General features: G+C 43.0%; 1 protein-coding gene across 1 annotated transcript; it reads left to right on the top strand.

Moving 5' to 3' along the window:
• Nucleotides 1–2,991: 2,991 nt before the first annotated feature.
• Nucleotides 2,992–22,204, top strand: LOC311591133 (cell adhesion molecule CEACAM3-like; the record flags this gene model as incomplete). The annotated part of the gene is made up of 7 exons (XM_084770500.1): nt 2,992–3,055; nt 5,778–6,137; nt 12,494–12,853; nt 15,765–16,124; nt 17,478–17,834; nt 20,585–20,932; nt 21,921–22,204. 7 exons carry the CDS (start codon nt 2,992–2,994, stop codon nt 22,202–22,204), a joined length of 2,133 nt encoding a protein of 710 aa, XP_084626626.1.
• Nucleotides 22,205–22,722: the final 518 nt, after the last annotated feature.

Genomic DNA, 22,722 nt, shown 5'->3' with positions numbered 1-22,722 from the left:
TAGCCAGAACATGGAAACAGCCTAAGTGTCCATCAGTAGAAGAATGGATAAAGAAACTGTGGTACATATACACTATGGAATACTATTCAGCTATTAAAAACAAGGAATTCTCGAAATTTGTGGATAAATGGATTGAGCTAGAACTGATCATAATGAGTGAGTTAACCCAGAAGCAGAAAGACTCAAATGGTATATACTCACTTATATCTGCATATTAGCCCAAGGGGCATGTCCCACGAAAGCCTTCACTTACCAGGAAACTGAGACAGAGGGGAGGACATTCTAGTGGGACTGTAGGTGAGAGAACCATGGGAGAATGGCAAACCAGGGATGAATTCTTAATGGAGAAAGGAGGCCCTTCTTTCCACAGTTCTCCAGCCAGTCTCTTTATCCCAATCATCTCTATTAATAATAGCAGACCCTATATCTGCCTAGTCTCTAACTCTATCACTAGCCTCAGTGGGACCACAGTCAAGAAATACAGTTCTGGTAAGCGGATCCCTGAAATACCATCACTGAGCTTTGTTGTGAAGCCTTATGAATAAAGAACTAAATTACCAACCCATGCTTATAGGCATATAAAATTCCAAATACTCTCATGAGATTCCAGCTCCATTTATTTCTTCTCTCCCTGTATCTCTGATATCTTATGGTTAACCTTGGTTTTCAATATGAGTCGGGGCATTTTTTCCATGCAGATTGATCCACCCAGTGGGAGGAATGTGCTTTTAGGTCAAGTAGGTTTTTCTTTCAGTTATTCATTCATGACTTCCTGTCCCCTCTATTTGCTTTCATGATTTTTTGCTCTTCAAGACACAGAAGAACTAATTAAAGACCTGAACCTTCCTAATGCTCTTTTACCCCAAATGTTCGCAGCTCCTGACTTGTCTCAGTTGGTGATTGGCTTACATTCTGATTCAATTGTTATCAGAAGGTGGAGGTGATGTATGTGCCTGGGAATATTGTGCTGAGTCAGGATGAAAGCAGGTTTTGGTGATGCTGTTTTAGTTACTGCTCCCAAAGTCAGTGGTGGACAGCAGGGTGTCCATGAGCTTAGGTTCTAGGCAGTGGGAAAAGTGAAACCCAGGGTAGATGCCATGAACTGTGTCTTAATTCTGAGGGTCCATCTGTGAAGTGCTGTTGACAGCAGTGCTTGTGATGAGTGCTAGGAACAGAGAGGGATATTTCTTTTGCAGTCTTGCAGTGGACAAAGAGAACTTAACAGAATGAAACAGTGTGGTAGGGAGCCAAGTCAACACATCCCAGAGTTGCTTGGGGGAAAAGACTTTCAACTGAATAACTTCTTTATGATGTTGGGCTATGGACACTTCTGTGAGGGATTGTCTTAATTGATGCAGGAAGGGCAATGCCAATAGAAACAGCACTATCCATAGTTGATTGTCCCTGTTTATGTAAGAAAGACAGCTAGGCAATCATGAGCCCGAGATCCAGCCAGTGGATGAGCCAGTCAGAATCCCATTTAGTGTCTTTATTGCTTTCAGTGGTACAAAATGACCCAGACCCATAAGGGAAATGGATTCTTTACTTTCACCTGGCGTGCTGTTCCTTAGGGTGTTTTTTAAATCACTGCAACAAAAAGAGACCCCGAACAGTGTGTGTGGAAGTGCAGAGGACACATACATTTGAATCAAAGTTCTCTGTCGTCAAAAGCAGACTCCCTAAGAACCCTGTGGGCAAAGAGAAGGAACTATTTAGACACTAGCGATGTGCCAGCAAGTGAAGGTGTAGACCCGCTCCTTTGAATACATAGTTAATGCCCTAGAAATTTTCTTTGAAAATTTCTGAGCCAAAAGCTCCTCCTCTGTATGAACTCTTACTCTTCCTTTAGTCCAGGACTACCCAGATAAATCTGGAACCTTGTCTATATCCACCCTACAGTAGATGGAAATTGAAGCTCTGGAGTTCACAGTAGGCAGGATGACAGGATGACAGGATAAAAAGACCAGGGCAGGTCACATTTGACTTTTGGCCCATCCCTGCTGTTGGCCTAGACATGAGATTGCAGTTCTCCCAGGGCTCTCCAGGGGACAATATCAGGACACACACTCAACACTCAGAAAATTGTTTCCCTGAGCCATGACCTTGCCTAGGAGACTAGTATCCATCCTGTCCCTCCTAATGTGGAGCTCCCTCCCAAGATCAGTTTCTTTTTCCTGAGAATACCCCTGTCTGAGGAACATTAAAATCCTTCCTTCCTGGCATCTTCCAAGGGTAATACAGGATTTATTCATGGGAATCATTTAGATAATTTAGACTCCGAAAGATTAGAGAGAACCTGGGGTCTCCCAACACACAGCTCAGCCAACACGGTGCTGAAAGGCTGCCTTGAAACCCTCCATAGGAGGAAGAATCTCACTGTCCTTTCCATGACACACTGACAACCTCTTCTCCAAGACTGAGGAAGTGAATCTCCTCACAAAAATGCTGCTGAGCCTCTCTCCTGGATCAGGAATTTGCCTGGTGACATCTTCATCTTTGGTCATCACTGAGCTCATCTCTTCCAAGCCCTCAGAGGCATTTATGTCACCTTCTTGCTGGGAAATCCCACATTCCCAGAGAAATTAGGACACAGGGAAGACTGGGTTCTTGGCTTTGTCTTTGTGTCACAGAGGCCCACAGGCATTATAAAGTCTCCCACATTGTTGCTGACAGACCCAAAGCCAGGAAACAGTAGATGTCAGGTCTGGGATGAGCTGTTGTTCCCTAAGGTCAGGGGGATGCTTATCAACTTTGTGTACAATGTGTTGCTTGGGGGCGAAAGCCAAAGAGAAAAGTGGAGAGGGATGCAGAGGCAGCACTGAGAGTGGAAGGGACAGAGTACTCCTTAGGCACAGACTCCACCACTCACAGTCTTTGAAGTGCTCCTGCCTGAGAAGACAAACAGCTTAGAGGGCAGAAGGACAGCAGAGGTTGGGAGCCTTGCTGGATCTGAAGCTTTTTTCCTCAGAAGACATTGTGGTGCATAGACAGATGGCAGTGTCCTCTGTGCTTCCCTTCAAAGAGTGTAACTCCTGGAAGGGGCTCCTGCTTATGGGTAAGTGTCCCCACTTCCTGACTGTGTGTTGGTTTATGGAGTGAGGCTCTACTCTTCAAATGATGACAGGAGCCCACGATAAGACTCCAGGTTTCTGCTTGATGTTATACGGAAAAGGTACAGAGAGGGAATCCATTCAGCCTCCGGAAGCTCTCTGGGGACAGGTAGTGATAAGGAGAGAAGAGCCCCAATGTTATCTACTCAAACCAAATCACAGTGGCTGCTCTGTTCTGAAGACTGATGTTCCCATGCATGACCAGGTGACTCTCCAAATAGAAATCAAGCACGAGTGTCCAGCGAAATGGCTCAGTGTGTGGAGGTCATGAGACCCTGAATTCAGTCTTCAGCTCCCACATATTAGATTCGTGAATAGACTCACAGATTCTTTTCTCTGCCCTTTACACTGTTGCTGTGGTATGCACTCTCATGTGCACACACTGAGACATGAGCCTTCAGAAACCCACACATACAATAAATAAGAAATACAAGAATATTTAAATTACCATTGAGTATTACTATTTTTTGTTATCTACAAACCTGGGAACTTTGTAGATTAACCCATGGACACACTCTTCCTTCCATCTTCCTTCCTTACTCCTTCCTTCCTTCCTTCCTCCATTCATCTCCAAGTCTTTTCCAGGAAGTTAATCATCTTAATATGGCAGACTAACCCCTGTCCTCACATAGCCCTGGTCATAATGAACCAGAAGTCAGAGTATCTGCAAGATGATGTCAGGGGTTGCCTGGTAACTCAAAGGGAAAAGATAAAAGTCAGAAAGTGAAGACCTTCAAGAGAAAGAGGTCAGTAAAGAATCCTCACACAAAATATAGGGACACTGAAGGGCGAGCCAGAAACACAGTTGACCAGAGAATTTCTTTTTTTGTTTTGTTTTGTTTTGTTTTGTTTTGTTTTCCTCCTTTATTAATTTATTCTTGTTACATCTCAATGGTTATCCCATCCCTTGTATCCTCCCATTCTTCCTTCCCTCCCAATTTCCCCTTATTCCCCTCCCCTATTACTGTTCCTGAGGGGGATTACCTCCCCCTCTATATGATCATAGGGTATCAAGTCTCTTCTTGGTAACCTGCTGTCCTTCCTCTGATTGCCACCAGGTCTCCCCGTCCAGGGGACATGGTCAAAGGTGAGGCACCAGAGTATGTGAGAAAGTAATATCCCACTCTCCACTCTACTGTGGAGAGTCTTCTGTCCATTGGCTAGATCTGGGTAGGGGCTTAAGGTTTACTGCCTGTATTGTCCTTGGCTGGTGCCTTAGTTTGAGCAGGACCCCTGTGCCCAAATCTGCCTATCATAATGTTCTACTTGTAGGCTTCTAGGACCCTCTGGGTCCTTCTACTTTGCCTTTCTCCCATGATTCTCTCATCTAGAGTCCCACTAGAAAGTCCTCTCCTCTGTCGCAGTTTCCTGGTAAGTGAAGGCTTTCATGGGACATGCCCGTTGGGCTAATATGCAGATATAAGTGAGTATATACCATTTGAGTCTTTCTGTTTCTGGGTTAACTCACTCATTATAATCATTTCTAGCTCAATCCATTTATCCACAAATTTAGGGAATTCCTTGTTTTTAATAGCTGAATAGTATTCCATAGTGTATATGTACCACTGTTTCTTTATCCATTCTTCTATTGAGGGACACTTAGGCTGTTTCCATGTTCTGGCTATTATGAATAAGGCTTCTATGAACATGGTTGAGCAAATTTTCTTGCTGTGTGCTGGGGAATCTTCTGGGTATATTCCAAGGAGTGGAATAGCTGGGTCTTGAGGAAGCCCTATTCCCATTTTTCTGAGATAGCACCAGATAGATTTCCAAAGTGGTTGTACTAGTTTGCATTCCCATCAGCAATGAATCAAAATACCTACACAATTTTTTAAAAACATTGAAAGTTCAATTCTGAACTTCATATGGAAAAACAAAAACCCAGAATAACTAAAACAATCTTGTACAATAAAAGGTGCTCTGGAGGAGTCTCCATACCTGATCTCAAACTGTACTATAAAGCAATAGTAATTAAAACAGCATGATACTGGCACAGCAACAGGCTGGTTGATCAGTAAAATCAAATCGAAGACCCAGATAGGAATCCACACACATATGGTCATTTGATTTTTGTCAAAGAAGCCAAATCCATTCGATGGAAAAGGGATAGCATCTTCAACAAATGGTGCTGGTCTAACTGGATGTCTATGTGTAAAAAAATGCAACTGGACCCATATTTGTCACCTTGTACAAAACTCAAATCCAAGTGGATTAAAGACCTCAACATAAAACCAGAGACACTAAATCACTTAGAAGAAAAAATGGGAAAGAGCCTGGAACATATTGGCACAGGAGACAACTTCCTGAACAGAACACCAACCAGCCCAGGCGTTAATGTCAACAATTAATAAATGGGACCTCATGAGGCTGAGAAGCTTCTGTAAGGCAGGTGACACTGTCAAGAGAACAAAGCGACAGTCTACAGACTGGGAAAAGATCTTCACCAACCATACATCTGACAAAGGTCTAATATCCAAAATATATAAAGAACTCAAGAAATTGAATGACCAGAGAATTTCTAAAAGAGGTAAGTACGCAGTGAGAGACTCTGAGGGAATAGTGGTGATATTGATGACTTCCATTAAGGTGGGTAGGTACACCACTAACCACACATTTGAGTGTTGATCACACTGGCTCTATATTGATTGTTTCTCACTTTCCTTTTAGCCTCCCTTTTAACCTGCTGGCACCTGTCTACCACTACCAACGTCACCATTAAAGTAGTGCCTCCGTACGTTTTTGAAGGAGAAAACGTCCTTCTCTTTGCTAACAATCTGCCAGACAATCTTCTAACCTTTGTCTGGTTCAAAGAGATGACAGAAAAGAGCCACATGATTGCAGTGTATGCAGTGAACACCAAAAGAAGTCTGATGGCGCGTGCACACAGCGGCAGAGAAACAATCTACAGTGATGGATCTCTGCAGATCCGCAATGTCACTCAGAAGGACATAGGATTCTACATTCTTAAAACCTATAATAGGCAAGCAGAGCCAGTATCAACAACATCCATATACCTCCACGTGTACAGTAAGTGGCTGCTAGGTGGGGTTGAATCCACTAGACACACACATTGCCAAGGGATCATTTCATTTCCCCCTTTATGTTTTTCCTTTGGAAAGAGGGGTTATCCTAAGGGAATTGCCTAGACAGAGGTCCAAGACATTTCAGGAATGCCCAGGGAACACATGGGCAGACCCAACACACAACTGAGAAAGTGGTAGCATTGTCTAGAAGCCCTGCATGGGATGATGGAGCCCAGATCTCTCATTCAGGGACTCAGATCACCTCCTTCCACACACTGAGGGTGTGAGAGGCTCCTGATACATCAGCTTCTGGGCCTTTGTTCTGTGTCAGAACCCTGACTGGTGCTTGCAATGAGAATGGGTCTGTCTTCTTCCCTACTCATAACTCATTGGTTCTTTTTTATACATCACAGGAGATTTTGCCACATGCTTGCTGAGAGCAAACTGCATATTTTCAGAGCACTGAGAACACAGGTCAGGCTCAGTGCACAGCTTTTTTTTCTGTGTCACACAGGGAATGCTGAGGCTCCCTCATTGTTGATTACAGACCAAGTCCAGGACACAGTAGAGAGCTGTCCCAGGTTGAACTGCTGTTATCTCTGGGCTTATGGATGCTCATCAGTTTGTAGCTTATCATGTGGTCTCTAGGACTAAGGAGTAAAGATAGAAGTGAGAGGGACAGCTGGCAGCGTGGATAGGTGTGGTGGTGGGGAGCAGTGTTTTGAATAGAGACCCACCAAAGTCCATGAAAGTCAGGGAGAAAAAGTAAGATGGAGGGAGAGGGTGTTCTTACCCAAAGTTAATCAGCTGAGCACAATATTCTGAAGATTGATGCTCTCAGCTGTGACATCCCAAACAAGAACCAAGCTGGTGCTTATGAGTGAGATAGCTCAGCTCATAGGCATTTGCTTCATTGTCTGATGACCTCAAATGGATGCATTTCTTAAATAAATCCATGGACATGCATGATGTGGAGCAAGGGGCATTCCTCCACTCTGAGTACAAGTGCAAACTGTACAACCACTATGGGAATCATATGGCAATTTCTCAGAAAAGTGGGAATAGTTTTACCTCAAGATCTAGCTATGCAATTCCTGGGCATATACCCAAAAGATGCTCCACCATACCACAAGTTCACTTGCTCAACTATGTTCACAACAGCTTTATTCATAATAGTCAGAAACAGTAAACAACCTAGATATTTCTCCACTGAAGAATGGATAAAGAAAATGTAGTACATTTACACAGTGTAATACTACTCAGCTATTACAAAACAAAGATGTCATGCTATTTGTGGGCAAATACATGAAACTAGAAAAGATCATCCTGAGTGTGGTAACCCAAATCCAGAAAGACATGGATGGAATGTGCTCACTTGTAAGTGGATATTAGCCATAAAGTACAGGATAACCATGATAGTATCCACAGACCCAAAAAACATGAAGGGCCCTAAGGAAGATGCTGAATCTCACTCAGAACAGGCAATAAAATTGACATCTGAAGTAGATATGGGAGGAAACTGTGTGGAAGAATGGGTCAGGAGGGTAACTGAGTGGTAATCAGGTGTGCAGAGAGTGGGAGGAGGAGTGGGAGAGAGAACAGAAATGAGGGCATCTCTGGGTCAGGGAAGGCTCCCAGGAATCTCTGGTCCTTGCTGAAACTTTTACAACTGAGGGTTAAGGTGCCTGAAGTGGCCAGCTCCTGTAGCCTGGTGGGACTTAGAGTGCTTCTCAAGCATTAGGTATTCCTCTGTTGAAAGTCCTGTTTTGCTTTGTATCCCACTTTTAAATGTGGGGTTTTTTTTTGGTTTGTTGGTGTTTAATTTCTTGAATTCTTTTTGTATTTGGATATTAGCCATCTGTCAGACGTAGGGTTGGTGAAGATCATTTCTCATCCTGTAGGCTGTCATTTTTTTCCCTATTGACAGTGTCCTTTGCCTTGCAGAACCTGTTCAGTTTCGTGAGGTCCCATTTAGTAATTGTTGATCCTAGTGCCTAAGCTGTTGGTGTTCAGTCCAGATAGTTGTCTGTTGTAGTCATGAGTTCAATGCTATCCCCCACTTCCTTTTCTAATAGATTTAGTGTAGCTGTTTTCATGTTGAGGTCTTTGATTCACTTAGACTTGAGTTTTATGCAAGGGGATAAATATGGGTCTATTTACAGTCTTTTATATGCTGACATCCAGTTAGAATAGCATCATTTGTTGAAGATTCTTTTTTCCATTGTATGTTTTTGGGTTCTTTGTAAAAAGTCAGGTGTCAGTTGGTGTGTGGGTTTACTTCTGGGTCTTCGATATGATTCAATTGATATACGTGTGTTATCATGCCAATACCATGCTGGTTTTTTTTTTTACTATTCCTTTGTCAAACCACTTGAAATCAAGGATGGTGACACCTTCAGAAGATCTTTTATTGTACAGGATTGTTTTAGCTATCTTGGCTTTTTTCCATATGAAGTTGAGAATTTCCCTTTTCAGGTCTACAGAGAATTGTGTTGGTATTTTGGTGGATACTGTATTATATATATATATTGTGCTTTTGGTAAGATGGCAATTTTTACCATGTTAATCCTACCAATCCATGAGCACGGGAGATTTTTGCATTTTTTCTGATATTGTCTTCAGTTTCTTTCTTCCAAGACTTGAAGGTTTTGTCATATGGGTTTTTCACTCCCATATGTTTAGAGTTACACCAATATATTTTATATTTTCCCTAGCTATTGTGAAAGGTGTTCTTTGCCCAGCTCCTTTCTCAGCCCATTTATCATTTGTATAAGGAGGGCTACTGATTTTTTGAGTTAAGTTTGTATCCAGCCACTTTGGTGAAGGTGTCTATTAGCTGTAGGAGTTCTGTGGTAGAATTTTTGGAGTCACTTATGTAGACTTTCATATCATCTGTGAATAGCGATACTTTGACTTCTTCCTTTTCAATTTGTATCCCTTTGATGTCTATTAGTTGTGTATTGCTCTAGTTAGAACTTGAAGTGCTATGATGTATAGATATGGAGAGAGTGGGCAGACTTGTCCCTGGTTACAGTGGGATTGCTTTAAGTTTTTCTCCATTGAATTTGATGTTAGTTGTATAGAATTCATTGTTCTCATGATTGTCACATGGTTCTCCCTGCTTTATGTAGTTTATTTTATACATGTGTTAAAAATAAAAGTATTAAAAAAGAGGCAAGAATTTAAAAAATAATTATAAAACTAGAAAGACAAAGTGGCATTGACTTTAGGGCACTGGGTACCTGTTCATCCACATATATACCTTATTATTTTAAAACAAAAAAAAATTGACGTTAGTTATTGGCTTGTTGTTTAGGTATGCTCCTTGTATCCCTGATCTCTCTAAGCCTTTTATCATTTAGGAATATTGAATTTTGTCAAAGAATTTTCAGCATCTAATGATATGATTATGTGTTTTTTCTTTTATTTTGTTGATATAGTGGATGACACTGATGGATATACATGTGTTGAACCCCCTGCCTCCCTGGGATGAAGCTTACTTGATTTTGGTGGATGATATCTTTGATGTGTTCTTGGATTTGGTTTGAGAGTATTTTATTGAGTAGTTTTGCATCAATGTTGATGAGAGATATTGGTCAGGAATTTTCTGTCTTATTTGAATCATTGTGTGGTTTAGGTATCAGGCTGACTGTAACTTCATAGAATGTATTTGTAAATGCTCCTTCTGTTTCTACCTTGTGGAATATTTGAGGATTATTGTTTTGAAAATCTGAAAGATTTCTGCTCTAAAAAATCTGGCCTTGGGCTTTTATTTTGGTTGGGAGATATTTTAATAAGTACTTCTAATTCATTAGGGGTTATAGGACTATTTAAATATTTTTCCGGATCTTTATTTAACTTTGGGAAGTGGTATCTATCTAGAAATTTGTCCATTTTGTTCAGATTTCCCAATTTTGTGAATTACAGGGTTTTCACATAAGACCCAATGATTCTCTTGTCTGTTGTATGTTCCCCTTCTAATTTCTGGTTTTGTTAATTTGGATACTGTCTCTTTGCCTCTTAATTAGTTGGGCTAAGGGTTTTTCTATCTTGTTGATTTTCTCAAAGAACCATCTCTTGTTATTGTTGATTCTTCTTATTGTTCTCTTTGTTTCTAATTTATTGATTTCAGCCATGAGTTTGGTTATTTCCTGCCATCTACTCCTCTTGGTCTCATTTTTTTTTGTTCTGGAGCTTTCAGGTGTGATGTTAAGTCACTAGTGTGAGATCTATCCACTTTACCCAGGCGATTAGTCCTATGAGCTTTCCTCCTAGGACTGCTTTAAATGTATACTATAGGTTTGGGTATGCTGTGTCCTATTTTTCATTGAATTCTCGAAGTTCCTTAACTTCTTACTTTCTTCCTTGCCACATTCAGTAATTATTGAGCAGACATTTGCCCAGTTTCCATGGGCTTTTAGGCCTTCTCTTGTTGAAGTCCAGCTTTAATCCAAGGTGGTCTGATAAGATGCAAGGAGTCGCTTCATGTTTTTTTGTATCAGTTCAGGTTTGCTTTGTGACCATATCTATAGCCTCAATTTTCTAGAAGGATTTTGAGATGCTATGAAGAATGTTGTAGTCTCCTGCTATTAATGTGTGGGGTTCAATGTGCAATTTAGCTGTAATATATTTCTTTTAACAATACGGATTACCTTGCATTTGGGGCATAGATGTTTGGAATTGAAACATCATCTTGGTGGATTTTCCTTTGATGAATATGAAGTGTCCTTTTCTATCTCTTTTAATTAATATTGTTTGAAAGTCTATTATGTTATATAGTAGAATGACTACTTCAGCTTGGTGCTTGGGTGCATTTGCTTGGAAAACATTTTTTCCAGCACTTTATTCTTAGGTATTATTTATCTTTGTTGCTGAAGTGTGTTTCTCATATTCAAAAAAGAATGAATCCTGTTTTCTTAGCCATCTGTTAGCCCATGTCTTTTTATTGAGGAATTGAATCCAGTGATGTTGAGACGTATTAATGACCAATGATTATTAGCTCATGTTACTTGGATGTTGGTGGTGTGAGTGTGTATGTTTTTATGTGCCTCCCTTATTTTATTTTTACTGGTGTGGAATTATCTATTTCCTGTGTTTCTTGAGTGTAGTTAATCTGTTTAGATAGCTTTTTCTTTTTTGCTTCTAGTATTTTCTGTAGGGCTGGATTTGCGAATAGATATTTTTTTAATTTGGTTTTGCAATGGAATATCTTGTTTCTCCATCTATGGTGAATGAAGTTTTCTGGATATAGTAGTCTGGGCTAGTATCTGTGCTCTCTTAGGGTCTACATGATATCTTCCCAGTCCCTTCTTGCTCTTAGAGTCTCTGTTGAGAAGTCTGGCATAATTCTAATAGTCTGCCTTTATATGTTACTTTGTCCTTATCCCTTGTGGCCTTTAATATACATTCTTTGTTATGTAGAGTTAGAGTTTTAATTAATATGTGTTGGGGAATTTTATTTATTTACTTAGTTTTTGGTTTTTGTTTTTGTTTTTTCCAAGACAGGGTTTCTTTGTGTAGCATTGGCTTTCCTGGGCTTGCTTTGTAGAGAAGGGTGGCCTTGAACTCACAGTGATCCACCTGCTGCTGCCTCTGTAAGTGCTGAGATTGCAGCCATGTGCCGCCACACTTAGCAGGGATTTTATTTTTTGATCTAATGTGTTTGGTGATCTATAAGCTTCTTGTATGTTTATAGGTATCTCTTTTTTTAGGTTAGAAATTTTTTTCTGTAATTTTGTTGAAAATATTTTCTGAACCTTTGAGCTGGGAACTTCATTCTTTTATTTGTATTATTCTTATGTTTGTTCTTTTCATGGTGTCCAATCTTTCCTGGATGTTTTATCTTAGAAATTTTTAGACCTAGCATTTTCTTTGACCATGTATCACTTTCTTCTATATCTTCTAATCCTAATATTCTCTCTCCCATCTCTTCTATTCTGTTGGTGATGCTTGTGTCTGTAGTTCTTGTTCTCATTCCTAGGTTTCCATTTCTAGGATTGCCTCAGTTTGTGTTCTCATTATTGCTTCTATGTTCATTTTCATGTTTTTTTGACAGTTTTATTTATTTCCTTCTCCTGTTTGCTTGTATTTTTCCTGTATTTCTTTAAGGGATTTATTCATTTCCGTCACCTGAGGACACTGAGCTAGAGATATATTGATACCCTAGTGAGATCTCCATGTACATGAAATGAGAAGTGCAGGGACACTGAGTTTATGGAGGTAGTTTGTTGACCTCCCTAAAGTGGATAGGGAGATGCTCACCTACACAACATCACTGAGGAATGAAAACAACTCAGGACACAGAGCTACATCTTAACCAAATAATAAAGTTCTAAGATGGATCTCTATCTTTCCTTCTAGCTTCCCCTTTGACATGTGGATGCCCTCCCACCTCTGCTCAGCCCAGTATTGAATTAATGCCTCCCAATGTTGCTAAAGGAGGAAGTGTTCTTTTACGAGTTCACAATCTCCCAGAGAAGCTTCAAGCCCTTTTCTGGTATAAAGGTGTAGCTGTGTTCAAGGACAAAGAGGTTTCTCGGTACATAATAGCCAGAAATTCAAGTGTGGAGGGACCTGCACACAGTGGTAGAGAGACCATGTACAGCAATGGATCCTTGTTGATACACAGTGTTACCTTGAAGGACACTGGATTCTATACCCTACGAACTCTGAGCACAGATCTGAAAGAGGAAGTGGTGCATGTGCAACTTCTGGTGGACGGTAAGTGATTGTCTGTGATCAGTCAGTGCTGGGTGGGGCTTAGACACACAGGACTGTCATGCCTGACAAGTGACCTCCCTTTTTCTGTACTGTGTCTCCATGTTGGAGTTTGAGCACTTAGTGCTATACACATATGGTGGAAAAGGTGATATAGATTAGAGAGAGAGAGAGAGAGAGAGAGAGAGAGAGAGAGAGAGAGAGAGAGAAAGTATGATAGGAAAGGGGTTCTTAGTCAAGAAGCATTGGACTCAGTCTAGTTTCTTGAGGTTCTCACCATGAACATGGTATGACAAAGACCCTGTTGGCTACAGGCAGATTTTGTATCCTCACAGAGAAGTGAGAACCAGGATGCCCTGGCTGCAGATCTCTGTTCCTGATTGCACTATAAATGATCCTGAAAATATTTAGCCAGGGCTGGAGTCTTACTATTGCAGCTGACAGGGAACAATGGTTTTTGGCCCATCCATCTTTCATAGGAAACCAACCAGTGCACTAATTTGAGAGCCTCAGCTGAGCAAGGTCACCTGGGTACCTCTCAAGACTCAACATGGACTGCAGAGCTGACCAGGTCACCAGGCCAAACCTCCACATAGGCTTATGAGACCTGAAGGAATTTCATGGCACACAAGGGGAGGAATAGAGGGTATAGGTTCTTCTGGTAAGTGCTTGTTTTCTGAGGTCCAGCCCAAGGAATTCTTTTCTGTATCCAAATGGTAACAGGCTCTGCTGGTCTTAACACCTCCCAGACATAAGCATCAGTCATCCTATTGGTCACCAGTGGGCAGTATTATCTCATAGTCAAACACCGAGTTTCTGGTTTTCTGGAGTAGATGAAAGAAATGGTTTCCATTTCTGTCCCCAAAAAAAACCCTAGAAATCCCTCCCACAAGGTCAGTTCAACCTACTGGCTGTTTCCTGTAGCCCAGAAAAGTATTAGGGAACCGTGTTCAACATTCTTCCCTCTAGCATCTAGAGTTGGGGAGAGAGTGATGACAGGGGAATTGCCAAACAAAGGAAAGAATCATCCTTATAAAGTCAGGGTGGATGTGTGAAGACCTGAACAACATCTCAGCCAACAAAGGAGGCTGGGATTCAGGTTCCTCACTGAGCTCCTCCACCTCAGAGTGAGCTCACTCCTCTCCAGGCCTCAGATGACCTTCTGCTGCACACCCACAACATGGATCTCCTTATACAACTTACTGCTCCTGAATGTTTTTCTGGATCAGACTCTGAATTTTAACACTAGTGATAATAGATGAGTGTCTTATCCCTGGTGTCACCCAGTTGGTCTCTTTGTAGCCTTAACAAACATCTCTGTCATCTCCTGGCTATGCATTAATTCTATCTTCACAGAACTGAGGTCATAGGGATCACTTGGTGCCCAGTGGAGTTTCTGTGTCACCACGGATGCATATGGAGCACAGGGTACCCTTCTTTGATGGTGACAGAGCCTAGGACAGGATGAAGCAGAGATCAGCCTTGGGGCAACCTATTGTACTCCAGGTCACAGGGGTGCTTATCAGCATGTTATTCACTGTGTAGTCTAAAGACTGAAAGATCAAGAGAGTGTGAGGGAGAGAAGTACTTGTCAACACGAAGGGTAGGAGAAAGCAGTGCCTCAGAGAGGCTCCCCACTCACAGCCATGTGATTCTTGGAGGGAGTTTTGCCTCAGTGTAGACTCAGAGCAGAGGGAGGTAGGAGCACAGATATGGTGAAGCAGAAGCTCCTTTATATTGTGTGATGATGGCACATGCATCAGAGACTGTGGAACTCCCAATGCTCCTCACTCCAAGGGACACCATGGGTAAGGGATGGTCCCCTACGTGAATAGAGAATTTCCTGACAGTGTGTTGGAGGGTGGTGTCAGGCCCTGTCTGGAGTGTCCAGGGAGGACAAGAGTCTGAAGGAGTTCAAGGTGTCTGCTTGACCCTGAGTGGAGTTAACCCTGAGGTAGACAGCAATTCAGTAGCAGGAAGTTCTCAGTGAACAGGAAACAGCAAGAGGTGGACACAAAAGCCAGATTATTCTCTCCTCAAAGTCAATCACATTGGTTACTATATTCTAGATAGTGCTGTTCCCAACTATGAAGGAGCAACTCAGAAAATAAACAATTTGGCTGGGATAGGCCAGTGAGGTGTCTCAATAAGTGAAGGCAATTTCTGCCAGGTCAGAGGACCTGAGGTAAATCCTCAGCTCCCCTATGGTAGAAGGAGAGAACCCTCTGACTCCTCAAGGTTTTCCTTTGCCACACACATAGATACTGTGCCATGCACCTGCCCATATATACATCTAAGCAGAAATGCCGGTATTATGCATTCACATACATATGTAATAGATCTAAAAGTAAAAGAACTAAGTCAAAGTGAGGTATTCACTCATCTGAAAGCTGGGTCTTTTCATAAATAAAACCCTGGACAAGCTGGACCTCAGGACCATTAGTTTCTCATTAATTTGCCTCATTCCCTCATTCATTCCTCAGAGGTATCTGAGTTTTCCTAGACATCATTTTTTCCACAAAAAATTTTAAGACAGATACTGATTCTCACAAGACCCTATTCCAGGTAGATTGGAAGAGAATCCAGTGGAGGAAGCTAGAAGATGAAGTCAGTCAGAACTGGAGCAAGAGAGCCAAGATACACAGTCTGTGAGAAACGAAGTCAGTGAGGCATCAATTTACACTGAGTGTGAACAGGAATCAAAGTGCAGTGAGCCAGGGCCATGTTGACACCTGAGGAGTATCATACAGATAAAATGATAACTGCAGGTATTGTGCTGGCTCCTACCATGTAGGACAGTACTCTCACTCACACACCTTGGCAGAGCAATGGGCACAGGTGGTCAAGACACAGGGCACCATCATAGCCAAATACAAAGGTCCCAGTAGTGATGGGTGTCTCTCTTCCCTTCTAGCCTCGTTTTCGCCCTGTGGGCATCTTCCCACCTCTACTCAGCTCAGCATTGAATCAGTGCCACCCCGTGTTGCTGAAGGGGGAAGTGTTCTTTTACTTGTTCACAATCTCCCAAAGAAGCTTCGAATGCTTTTCTGGTACAAAGGGGTGGTTGTGTTCAAGAACCAAGAGGTTTATCAGTATACAATAGCCATGAATTCAAGTGTGGAGGGACCTGCACACAGCGGTAGGGAGACAGTGTACAGCAATGGGTCCCTGCTGATCCACAACGTCACCTGGAATGACACTGGATTCTACACCCTGCGCACTCTGAGGACAGATCTGAAAGATGAAGTGGCACATGTGCAACTCCATTTGGATGGTAAGTGATTGTCTGTGATCATTCAGTGCTGGGTGGGGATCAGACACACAGTACTGTGTCTTCTGCTCTTTGAATATTGTCCACATTGTGAAATTTGAGCACCTAGAGCAAGACACACATGGCGGAGACAAATGGATATAGATCAGACTCCATTGGCTGGCTCCCTCCTGCATCAGATAAGGTTTTCATGGAAAGTAACCCAGCCTAGGATGTCAGACACTGTCTAGTCTTGTGGGGATCTCAATGCCTATTTTTCTAAGAATGACCCTGTGGGCATCAGGCAAGGGCTGGTTGGGGGACACAAAGAGAGGTGGGCACCAGGAAGTTCTGGCTGTACTAATCCACCCTAAGTTCAATTACTAGTGACTCTAGGGAGAATTTTTCCAGGGCTGGACTATTAGTTAATACCTCTCAGTGCTGATGGGGGACAATGGTTTTGGCTGTCCATGTCGGAATGGTGTGTTTATATTCTCCAAACGTGAGAGTCATAAATCAAATCTAGGAACTGTTGCAGAGAGCATGGAGGAGTGCTGCTTACTGGCTTGCTCCTCATTACATGTTTAACCTTGATTCTCGTAGTCCCAGCATCCATTAGGATAGGAGTGAAACTTCTTGCAGTGGACTAGACCCTCCCATATCAGTCAGTAGTGGCATTTTTAATTGAAGCTCCATCTTTCAAATCTATTGTTTTTCTTTTAAATTTTGGTTTTCCTAGACAGGATTTCTCTGTGTATCCCTGGCTGTCAAGGACTCGCTTTGTGGACCAGGCTAGCCTCAAATTTCTGCCTGACTCTGCTTCCATGAGTGCTGGATTACAGGCATGCACCACTTCAACCAGCTTGTGTGAAGCTCTCATAAAGCCAGCCAGCACAGTTCCTGAGCCTTTTCCAAGTATTGAGCCTTCCAAGAAGACCAGAATGCTTTCTGCCCTTACCTCCCTCTTAGACCTGTGAGGCGCAGGGCAGAGCAGCAAGAACATCTAGAAGGTGGAGTCAGGGGTTGACTGGAGCATCAGTGGAAAGTGAATAAATGGTTAGAGAATGAAGATGTGGGGTCTGCAGTGAATATTCTGAGGAGGCATAACCTCAACCTACAGTGTGCATGAATGTGTGAAGTGTCTGGCAGCCATAGAGACACCTGAGCATAGACCTCCTTGCAAGAGAGATGACACATTCCAGGGCATTGAGGGAATAAAGGATGTAGGATGTCATGTTGCTGACCTCCACCATGTGAGATAGACACATCCACACTAGGCTGAGTGATGACTCAATTCATCTGCTCTGGACACAGGTCACCATCTTTCCACCAAACACAATGATCCCATGTGATGTGTTTTTCTCCTTTTCCTTCCAGGCTCCCTTTCTACTTGCTGTAACCATCTCACCTCTGCCCCACTTATGATCGATCAAGTGCCACAGAATGTTGCTAAAGGGGAAAGCGTTCTTCTCCAAGTTCATAATATGCCACGAGATCTGCAAGCTTTTTACTGGTACAAATCTGCATATAGAACCCAGCTTCGAAAAATTGCAGAATACAGCATTTTCACGAATTCCATCATCAGGGGCCCTGCATTCAGCAGAAGAATGATAGTGTACACCAACGGATCCTTGCTGCTCCAGAATGCTACTGAGAGTGATGCAGGATTCTACACACTAGAAACTTTAAACAGAGGGTTCAAAATTGCAAAAACACATGCACGACTTCATATAAGTAAGTGGCTTCCATAGTATAGATATGTGTATCCTGCATTATACACTGAACTCTGAGGTCTGGGCTGTGCCTTCTCTCTCTCTCTCTCTCTCTCTCTCTCTCTCTCTCTCTCTCTCTCTCTCTCTCTCTCCATCCCCACTGTGTCCCCACCCTGAGATTGGGCACTTACTATAGGACACACATGGGGCAGACCAACCACATTATATCAGGACCCCTCACTTGTCCTGGGGTAAACTTAGCCCAAGGATATTATGCACAACCTGCACACTTGGATTCCTCACTATGCCCATGGACCTGAGAAAGTCTCTGGGAGTCAGGCAAGTACAGGCTGAAGAAGCCTTGGGGTCCTCACAGAGATCAAATTTCTGTCCCTGGCTTGACTTCAGATGACATTAGATGCTATATGTCATGATTTGGTCTTGACTTCCTATTAGAGCTGACATAGGACACAGCTTTATTGGCTTGTAAAAAAGAGCCAGTGCACTGCCATGAGAGCCATGGTTAGGGTTGGTCCTCTGGTAATCTTCTCCAGTGACTCAGCAGGGAGAATAGCTGGACAAGTGCCCAGACCATTAACTAACTTTCCTGATGGACTCATGAGAGTCTACAGGGGGGTCAGGGTTTCTAAGGGGAGGCATCAAAGTCACAAGTCTTCCTGCAAGCGATTGTTCTCTGGGGTCTATCTCTGCAAATATCTCCTGCAGGCAGCTGGTAGCAGAGATGCTGATCTGGACAACTCTCAGACCCTAGTAATCACTAGGTAGCTATAGAAGGACACACACTCACCACCTAGAAAATTATTTCCAGGAGCCAGGAGATTAACTGCAACCTGGCTTTCACTCCCATCCCTACAGATCTGACCTACTGGCTGCTCCTGGGTTCTAAGTAGCACTACCATGCCAGAGGATCCTGTGTAGTCACACTTCTCTCCTGGCCACTCTCATTTGGAAATGTAGACAGAGGACATCTGAATCCCAGGAAGGGTATGGGCAGAACCAATGCATGGCTCATGCTGCACAGGAAAATGGAGGGTCCCCCTGAATGTCTCCCTAGACAGATAGAGTCAGTGTCCTCTCTTGAGGACTCAGGCCATCTCCTGCTTCACAGCCACATCCTCAATTCCTGGACTCATGAAGCTCCTGGGCTTCAAGGCAATGCAGTCTGCCTGGGGACCTCAGTGTGAACATCTCTGTCCCTTTCCAAAGGCATCACTTTGCTGCATGTCACCTTCCTGCAGGTACTGAATTCTACCTTCTCTGACCCTTGATAACACAAGGAAGACTAGGTGCTTATATAGGATTCTGTGTTATAAGGGACATGTTAGGAGAACACACACAGGGAAGCCCTTGGATGAGCTGCTGTTGTCCTATGGCTCAAAGATGACCATCAGCCTTTTTGGTTTTTGTGGTCCAGAGGACTGAAACATCTCTCTCTCTCTCTCTCTCTCTCTCTCTCTCTCTCTCTCTCTCTCTCTCTTATCTATCTATCTATCTATCTATCTATCTATCTATCTATCTAATGGGACACCAGGCAGAAATATGTGTGGAAGGGGCAGAGGAGGGTCTAGGACACCATACCTGGCAACAGTCAGCATTAGCCTGGGAATGGCTCCTGCTGTGAGGAGGCTCAGTTCAGAGGGAGGAAGATAGCAGGGCTCAGAGATAAGGCTGGATCAAATGCTGTTCTCCACAGAGGGAGGGCAGAGCAGGGAGCAGGGACCATGGAGCCCCATTATATACTTTCTTGCAAAGGGTGAAGCTTCCAGTAGTGGCTTCTGCAGAACACACCCTCCAGGACAACACTGCCTGACTGTAGCAGAGGGGGAGGGTGTTCAGGGTTTGGCTCGAGTCTCCTAAGGGGGGAAAGGTCAGGAAATCTCCCTTAAGTTGTGCTCTGACCTCAGTCTAGGTGCTGTGACAAGCACCGACCAATACACACAGGATGGCGCACACCTGCACAAACACACGTACGCATACTCACTCACACTTACTCCTTACAAATGCATAAGTTAATGCAAGGTGGAGGTTTATCCAGTGTTGGTAGCTCCCATATGAGAATTTCATTAACACCTGGCCTTGCAAGGCCAGGAACATTCACTCACCACTCACTTTTTTTTGTTTTTTGGTTTTTGGTTTTTTTGAGAGAAGGATTGTCTTTGTATCCTTGGCTGTCCATGCTGGCCTTGTAGTCACAGAGACCCACCTGCCTATGCTTATTGAGTGCTGGAATGAAAGATATGCACAACTATGTCTGGCTCACCATCCACATGTATATGAACCCATTTGAGCTCTGGACCTTCCAGAAACGTAAAACTGGTTTTTCCTAACAAGACCCTAGTTCTCATGGGCTGGAAGATAGATAATAAATCCCTCATTGAAGTGAAGTCAGGGGTTGGTTGTCACAAGGAAAGGAGAAGTTTAAAGAGGTCAGAAGGAGAAGCTGGGGGGGTCTCTAGGGGAAATAGAGGGCAGTGAAGGAACCCCTCCCACATTTTACTAATGTGAGCAGGCATGTGAGGACACTGAGGGTAGAAACAACATAAGGAGAGATTTCAACATAGCAGAAGTGACATGGTCAGGTGCACCAAATTGTTATCTGCCTACTTTCTCTGATTGGACAGAAACTCCCACCCACCTCCTCTGAGTGATGGATTTAGGCTTTCAGGACCTAGTGCCCATCTTCGCACCAATGATAAATGTCTCAATATTGATAAAAAATCTATCTCTTTTCTCTTTTACACTCCCTTTCAGCCTGCATTCACCCTTCCACTACTGGCCAACTCATTATTGAACCGGTGCCTCTCAACATTATTGAAGGGAGCAACGCTCTCCTACTTGTTCATAATATGCCAGAGAAACTTCGATCCTTTTCCTGGTACAAAGGGGTAGCCATTGTCAACAAACATAAAATTTCATGGAATGAAATAACCACGAATAGAAGTATGCTGGGACCTGCACACAGTGGTAGAGAGACAGTGTACCCCAACGGGTCACTGTTACTGCACAATGTCACACATGAGGACACTGGATTATACACTCTACGAACCTTAAATATGCAGTTTGAAACTCAGGAGACACACGTGCAGCTGCACACATACAGTAAGTGATTCTCTGTGTCATCTGGGTGCTGGTGGGGTTGATTTTCCTTTATATACACAGGACTGTCAAGTGTGGCCTATGCCTGCCTCCCCTCTACTTTGTGTCTCTACATTGGAGTTTGACCACTCACTGCAGGATACATACTGAGTAGAAATACTAAAACAGAAAAGAAACCCTCACCTGAATCCATCTGCAGAGGAAGGATGTGTGTTGGGTAACTCAGCCCATGGGTGAGGCTCTCACAATAAACACGGACCTGAGAAAGAAACTGCAGATGTCAGGCAGGGACAAGCTGAGAGAACCATGGTTTAATTATTGTGATGTGAATATCATGAAGTCAAGGGTCCGGGTCTCTGTTCCAGACTCAGCTCTAGTTGTCCTTAGCAAGCACCTTCTCAGGGCTAAAATTGGACAGTGCTTTATTGACTGTCCAAGTCCCATAAAGTTGTGGGAGCAGATGTGCACTGTCCAGACAGCTGTAGTTATGTAGGTAAGCTGGGTATCTCTTTTTCTTGAGTGTCAGTGGAGTGGTAACAGGTCATAAGTCAACTGTTGTGATGGGCTTAGGAGACTTACAGGAAGGACATGAGCTCAAAGAGAGGGACAGAGGAGACAGTTCTCCAGGAAGCTCCTTGTCCTTCCTGGACACTCTACCCAGGAAACTCTGTTCTGCAGGTAAATGGTAATAAATATTGCTGATTTGAGCAGCTCCCCCATCCCAAGGTCAGGCTATTGCTCATATTTAGGTATAACTCATGGACACATCAATGATTATGCACCACATGCCCAAGTATAGGGAAAATAAGGCACATCAGACTCTGTGTCAGAATCAGGGTCCAACAGGCCGTGGATGGTAGGTTCAAAGCAGAAGAAATTTGTCTGTTGTCACAGTCCCAATGTCTCCACCGTGAATGTGTCTGTTGACTACTAAGGGGCTGGCTGATTCTCTGAAGGCTGTCATTTGTTCCCCTCCTCTGTTTCTTCACAGAGCCTGTGACACAGCCCTTTGTTCATGTCACCAACACCACAGTCAGAGTACAGAGCTCCGTGGTCTTGACTTGTCTCTCAGCTGACCCTGGAGTCTCAACTCAGTGGTTCTTCAATAACCAGGAGCTACAGCTCACAGAGAGGATGACACTGTCCCCAACAAAGTGCCGGCTCAGCATTAATCCTGTCAGGATGGAAGATTCTGGAAAATATAAGTGTGAGATCTCCAACCCAGTCAGTTTGAAGGCCAGTCTCCCTGTCAGCCTGTCTGTTATGAATGAGTGACCCATTCTCTCATCTTACAGCAAAGTGGGGTCACTTCTTTATCAATTGGATACAAAAAAAGGAAAAAATTACATGGTAGAAAACTTTAGGTACCACTCAGGTACAGTCAGCATATTGAGTCACAAGTGTAATCCTGGGATAAACATGTACAACAACCAGCCAGGATAAAGAGATTCAGTTTCCAAAGGGAGACAAATACATCAACATAGTAAGCAGACATGCAAAGGCATTAAGAACTAAGATTGTGGGACAAACATATATCCAACCCTCAGAATCTATTAGAATTCATTTCAAGAGTTCCAATTTTCTGGATTTTCTGAGTCCCCTGTTAACATATTGCAATGTTTTCATAGAGATAAACACATTTTATGTGATAAAATATATTCTGTGAATAACTGATTCACATAAGAGTGATGCTGCCTAGACACCAATCATCTATCTGAGATGAGGAAGAGTGACAGCGGAAGGTATTGTCCATCTTTCCCACTGGACATAACTTGCATCTAAATGGTTTCAAT

The sequence above is a fragment of the Acomys minous genome, assembly GCF_964271855.1.
Source record: "Acomys minous genome assembly, chromosome: 20".
NCBI classification, from domain to species: Eukaryota; Metazoa; Chordata; class Mammalia; order Rodentia; family Muridae; genus Acomys; species Acomys minous.
The sequence above is the reverse complement of the archived record's forward strand: the minus strand, read 5'-3'. Positions and strand labels throughout refer to the sequence as shown.